The 6,568-nt window shown below is 40.6% G+C and overlaps 1 protein-coding gene across 1 annotated transcript; it reads left to right on the top strand.

Moving 5' to 3' along the window:
• The first annotated feature begins 3,352 nt into the window (after positions 1-3,352).
• On the top strand, positions 3,353-6,006 carry LOC103992964 (anthranilate O-methyltransferase 3-like). The gene is made up of 5 exons (XM_065118081.1): positions 3,353-3,510; positions 3,609-4,016; positions 4,659-5,066; positions 5,155-5,427; positions 5,534-6,006. Exons 1-5 carry the CDS (start codon positions 3,430-3,432, stop codon positions 5,879-5,881), a joined length of 1,518 nt encoding a protein of 505 aa, XP_064974153.1. The 5' UTR covers positions 3,353-3,429; the 3' UTR covers positions 5,882-6,006.
• Positions 6,007-6,568: the final 562 nt, after the last annotated feature.

The raw sequence follows: 6,568 nt of genomic DNA, 5'->3' as shown, positions 1-6,568 counted from the left end.
TGGACTTGCAATGTGCGTTCGACTCCACACGATTATGTTGCACTGTATACATCGAAACCTAAGTCTTAGATTTAGTTGCTTGTGTTCTTTATGCTTCTTACTAGTGTTTTTTAACAAGGTTATTAAGCCATCAACCCTTATACTTCTATTACACAACTAGGAAAGTGAAAAATGAGGGAGTAATCAATTATGGTTCGGGACGGATATTATATTGAAAATTTTGTTTAATATCTGATATCACATTGTATCTATCCATCGATCCATTCTCGCTCTAGTGATCCCAAAATGTCAGGTTCCTCAAGGACTTGACACTGAACAGGGAGTCTCACTCAACAAAAAGAAGGTCTACATTGCAGAAACAAGCCCACCGGAGTGTCATAAAAGCATATATCAAGATCAATTCCAAAGAGATCAACTCGAGATTTGCAGCTAATGTTTCGAGGCATCTCCTCAAAGAGAAAACTAAGCAGAACGTATTTGCCATTTCTTGAAGAAAAAGGATGACAGCCATTTTGCTGCTGCTTGATGTTCGACTCCGTCCTTTGCGTCGCAATAGGAACACTAGACATTTCGTCGAACACCCTTTTGAGTGTCGTTGCGAGTTGCACCAAAGAGTGCTGTCCTCCTTGGGCAGTAAACCACCATCTTGTAGACTATATACAGAGTCCGGGGGCTCAAAACTTAGCATTCCAAGCACCACAAGCACTTAGAAGAAGAGAGAGACATCCACTTGATTGCATTCAAGTAGACTAAGATATGTGCCTGCCAGATGACAAGCTTCTGGAAGAGAGAGACATCCTCACGAGTTCATCTTCATGGATACAGGGACATTTGATGTCCAATAGAGAATGATACCAAGTGTACACAAAATTGGAGTAACTTCAAAAACATAAAAGAATTCCAGCGAATTCTGTACCAGTGGAGGACCGGAGAGAAACTCCCCAATATTTCTGCATGCATCTTGTAGATGCAGCCTTGTCAATATAAATTCTGGAAAAAGAAACAAGGATTTAGCACCAGAAAAATAAAAACATAGCACGGATGACTAGCAATGTTAGTGCTCCCACATGATCATGCATTGACAAAGACTTAAGTTAAAAAGACTCGTACAGGAAAGAACAAAAAACCCAGAACATGGTCATAGAAAGTACATCCAAATATGGATACCTTTCTATTGATTAAAGTGAACTGGGATGAACAACCCTGACAGTGAGATCCATCTACCATCCAATTTCCTCCTCGCATTGAAGGCTTTGTGGGCGTCGGTTGTTTGTGGTGCAGACATGTCCGAATATGAAAGGCAATAATTGAAGAGCAATTTAACTATTGCACTAAAGCTTAAAGGATTAGTGTCATGATGTGGAGAATTAAGAATCTAAATCCAGACATAGAGGGCAAAATTGATTAACTACTGCTTCTCTAAACCTCAAGTTAATCCACGTGTTAGATATAAATCCTATTAGGATAAGATGTTAAATCATTGTTAGTTCCATCTCCACCACATAGTGACCCAATTATGATAAAGATTTAATATTTTCAATTTCATCACTGATGATTTGATGATGACATTGGCCACCACTCTATACAAATAAATTTATCTTACTTAAATTTAAATATTTTGATAGATTATGATTAGAATTTGGATTAGTGATTCTAGAAGTATAGTTATCAGGATTTATTCTTATAAATATATACTGAGTCCTAAGATTTGAGAGGTAGAGACAAGGTAGTTTGAGTGTTTCTCTCTTCGTGGATCTAGAAAATATTGAGAATTTTTTTTTATTTATGTGAGAGAGTGTACTAAGGGTTTTTGGCTTGGGTTTTGGTTAACTGAAGCGAGAGTGATCCCATGTACTATTTTTTTCTCATACAGTGAAGAATTTAATTTTTTTTTTTCTGTGAACATAGGTAGGGAGTTGTCGAAGAATGCTAAATCTTGTGGCGACTTTCTAAATATATTTTTTAATATTAATCTTAGGGGTTTTGTTTTTTATTATTAATCTTAAGGGCTTTCTTTTTTATTATTAATACCATTAATAGTAAGTAGGGAGTTGTAACTAAGGGTTTCATGGTCTTGCTGAATGAAAGATTGCATCAAGGGTTGTATCATATGGAAATAAATAGTAAAGGCGTCAAAGTGATGAAAATAAGTTAGATATATAGGGGATGATAAGTACATATAACAACAAGTTTCATTTGCAATAAATAAATGATCATATTTATGATTTTTAGGATGTAGATAATTATTAGGGAAAAAAATCCAGTAATGGTAAAATAGTGAGATGAATGTCTCTTTTCGGAATCCAGTAATTATCATTGACTTGATGCAGCTATATAGGATTCATTAGCAGGTTTGTTGGAATTTGGTGTTGGATCATGAACCAATTCAATTCATATAGATGTGAGTAATTCTTTAAGTCAATGGTTTAGTTTTGTATATAAGGCAAAAAGTGAAAAAATACTCACCAAGGTAGGAATTATTAGGGTCGAAAGTATTTTAGGAGTTCTAATTAGGTTTTAACTGCTTGGGAGGAGTTTTAATTAAATTCTAACTACTTGAGATGAGTTTTAATTAAATTTAAATTTTTTGATGGATGAAGATTATAATTTAAATTTGAGACTATGAATAATCATTAGAGAATTAGAATTTATTCCTATAAATATATACATATTTAATCTCAAGATTTTGATGTAAGAAAGAGAGACGATGCTTATAAGGGTTTTTCACTAATAAATCTAGAGGGTTGACAAAAATGTTTAATGGATTTAGGTGAGAGAGTGTGCTAAGTGATTTTAGACTTAAGTTTGGGTTAAATCAAGAGAAAATAATTTCTTGCATTAATAGAGTTATCGAACCATAATATTACGTTATTTTTTGATATATTTTTTTTATTATTAAAATTATCATTTTCTTTTTGCTTAAAGTTTATTCTACATCCCGGCGACACTTTCCGAAGGACAATCTGTCCCTTCCATCACAGATCAAATTAAAGGGGATCGAAGGAGTGATGAGAGCGTGTTCCCGTTTCTTTCCTAGCTATTAAGATGCCAACGAAGACTGATAACGACGAAGCAGAGCACGCTGAAACACGAGGAGATGATGTGTTTCTCTGAAGCTGTCTTGGTGGTACCTCCATGCATTCATTTACGATCGTCCAGCCATGCCACCATCTCCTTTAACTTAGTGCGGACAGTGACATACAAACAACCATCTTGGTGGTACCTTCGTTCATTCATTTACTATTTTCCATCTCCTTTGACTTTGTTAATACTGTCACAGAAAATGGTGTTTTTGCTGTCTATGTATTCTCCGAAGCAAGTTACAGTTTCTGCACAACCACAGTGGTCCGGTCCTTCTTATAGGCTATTTATAATCATGGTGCTCGGAACTTGGTTTTCAAAGAGAGAGAGAGAGAGAGAGAGAGAGAGATGGGCAAGATGATAGAAGGAATCCTTCACATGGTCGGAGGAGCTGGGGATACCAGCTACGCATCCAATTCAAAGTTTCCGGTAGTGTTGAACACCTCAACTGTTTGCATGAACTTAAACAACTTACACTTTCGTTCGCCTCAGCATATCTGATCACTGGTTTGCCAACTGCGTCCCAGGAGAAGGTACTTCACATGGCGAAGCCAATACTGGAGGAGGCAATAGGAAGGGTTTACACGTCGCTGCTCCCCGAGAGGATGGCGGTGGTCGACTTAGGTTGTTCCTCGGGCCCTACCACTTTGGAGGTGGTCTCCGAGGTGCTCGACGTGATTGGCAAGCTACGGCGGAGCCTGGGACGCCAGGAGATGCCGGAGATCCTGTTCTTCTTGAATGACCTCCCGGGGAATGACTTCAATCACGTCTTCCGGTCTCTGGGAGATTACAAGAGGAAGGTCGAGGAGGAGAAGGGGAATCTGCTGGTGCCATACTACGTCGTGGGAGTTCCAGGCTCCTTCTACGGCAGGCTTTTCCCTAGTCAAAGTGTCCACTTCTTCAACGCTTCCAGCTGTCTCAACTGGCTCTCTCAGGTTGCCTTCCTCTTAATAATTGACAATTGCTACACTATTATTATCTGAATTCAACTTTTTTTTTTGCTTATTTTCATTCTTTACATTCTTAAAGCGGCTACGATTGCTACGGTTAATTAACTACCGATAACTAAACAAATTCTCTGAAATGCTCACTCAGTTCATCAACATGCATGGTTAACCTCATAACGAAAAGGAAGACTGCTTGAAACATCATACTAACTCACATCAACATGCTAACTCACTTCATCAACAGGCGGCCTTGAGCTGTTTTGTCTGACACCATCAGCCCAATCAGGTCTGAATTCAGATGCCCTGAGAATTATTTATGGAGGAGGGTCTGACAGTGAGAGGTGAATCATATGGTAATTTAGGATTTCTCCGTTAGAACAGTGGAATTCTTTCTAGCGGAGAGTCGCCTATATATATGGTTCCGCTGCCTAAAGCTCAGCGCTTACAACAAGTTATTAGAAAGATAAGGGGTGTAGGTATGGTCATTAAGGAAGAGCAGCGAGTCCTTCACATGATTGGAGGAGGTGGGGAAACCAGCTACGCCGCTAATTCCAGACATCAAGTTAGTCGTCTCCCTCGAAGTAGTATTATTAGTTGAATCTTCGGTTTGCTACGTTGCTTTGTGTGCAGGAGAAAGCGATTTATCGAACAAAGCCCATATTGGAGACCGCCATAGCAGAGATGTACAGGAGGACGCCGCTCCCCGAGAGGATGGTCGTCGTCGACCTCGGTTGTTCGTCGGGTCCGAACACCTTTCTTGTGGTCTCTGAGGTGCTTGGCATCGTCGGTGACCTATGTCGAAGGCTGGAGCAGAAGCCACCGGAGATCCAGTTCTTCTTGAACGACCTCCCGGGAAATGACTTCAATAATGTCTTCCGGTCTTTGGAAAGATATGAGAAGAAGATGGAGGAGGAGAAGGGGGACCTGCTCGTGCCTCATTACGTTGTGGGCGTTCCCGGTTCCTTCTACGGGAGGCTTTTCCCGTGTAACACTGTGCACTTCTTCCACTCTAACTTCTCTCTCATGTGGCTCTCTCAGGTCGATCACTACTGTGCTTTCTCATGTCATGCATGCGGTGTCGCACTGAGTTGATGTTGTACTACTGATCATGAACTATGTGTCATAGGTTCCACAAGGTCTCGAGAGTGAGCAGGGTGTTCCGGTGAACAAGGGCAACATCTATATTGCGGAGAACAGTCCACCCCAAGTCGTGAAAGCATACCAAGAACAACACCGGAGAGACTTCTCCACGTTCCTCAAATCTCGTTACGTAGAACTAAGCATCGGAGGGGGAATGGTATTAACATTCCTAGGAAGAAGAAACAAACACCCAGCCAACGACGAGCTAAGCTATCTTTGTGGATTACTAGCAGAGGCCCTTAACACAATGGTCTCACAGGTACGTCAAATCTTCACCTTACGGAGTAGTGAGAACATTGTATTACTTGCGTCGTAAGGAAGGTTAAAGAAGAGAAGTGACCCGAGTTATTGTTTATTGAGTTCAGGGAATCATATCAGAAGACAAAGTGGACACCTTCAATTTGCCAATTTATGGAGCTTCGATGCAGGAAGCGAAGTCAGTGATAGAGGAAGAAGGTTCATTTGATGTGGAGAAAGCGGAGAGTTTCGAGTCCAGTTGGGATCCGTTTGATGACTCCGACAATGTACTCGATGGGAAGAATGTGGCAAGCACTTTACAGGCAGTGATGGAGCCCTTGATTTCACATCATTTTGGGGATGACACGCCCCATGCATTATTCTCACTGGTTGCCGATAATATTACTGCAAGGCACCTCCTAAAAGACAAATGCTACTACACCGTGTTAGTCTTTGCCTTGAGGAGGAAAGCTTGAAGGCCTGCATGCATTACAATGATAATTCGCTGTCTAGATATAAGAACACGATATGTTGATACTTATTTGTATGTCTCCTCCTCAATCAAAAGATATCTGACTCGATTTAGATGGGTCGAATAGAAGTGAGCCTTCGAATCAGTTTTACTTACTACGATTGCATAATGAAAACAAATTGGCTTAAAGAACAGTAATAGCTTGTCGTCATGTCACCGCGGACACGGACATTCGAGATTGGGCGTTCGCAGTTGTCATGATGGCATGAAGGTGAGAGTATCATTCTCAAACATTTATTTAGAAAGTAGTCGAAAAAATCCTTAAGGCATCAAACCAAGTGGGAGAATTCTTTTTAATTTGAAAAATATATACATTCTGCATACTTTCTCTCAGTTTTGGTTCGAAGATATTGATATGGTAAATTCTAGGGCTACCCCTACGGTAACAATTAGCAGTCATGTTAGGACCGATATGGAGCCTCAGGATTGATATGGTACATCACATCAATATGGCGCCTCAGACTCGAGTGGGACGATTGTCTATCTCGCGCTATTTGAGGTCGTATGAGGTAGTGCCGCATAGCACAAAGCCACTCCGGAAAGTTCGGAACGATGCCGCGCAGTGCAGATTCGTGTAGGTCGGTCAATACTCGCACAGTAGGTACAAGCCGCCGCTTGAGGAGTCCGCCGC

Source organism: Musa acuminata, chromosome BXJ2-7, assembly GCF_036884655.1.
Source record: "Musa acuminata AAA Group cultivar baxijiao chromosome BXJ2-7, Cavendish_Baxijiao_AAA, whole genome shotgun sequence".
NCBI classification, from domain to species: Eukaryota; Viridiplantae; Streptophyta; class Magnoliopsida; order Zingiberales; family Musaceae; genus Musa; species Musa acuminata.
Note: the sequence above shows the minus strand (reverse complement) of the source record. Positions and strands in the feature narration are given on the sequence as shown.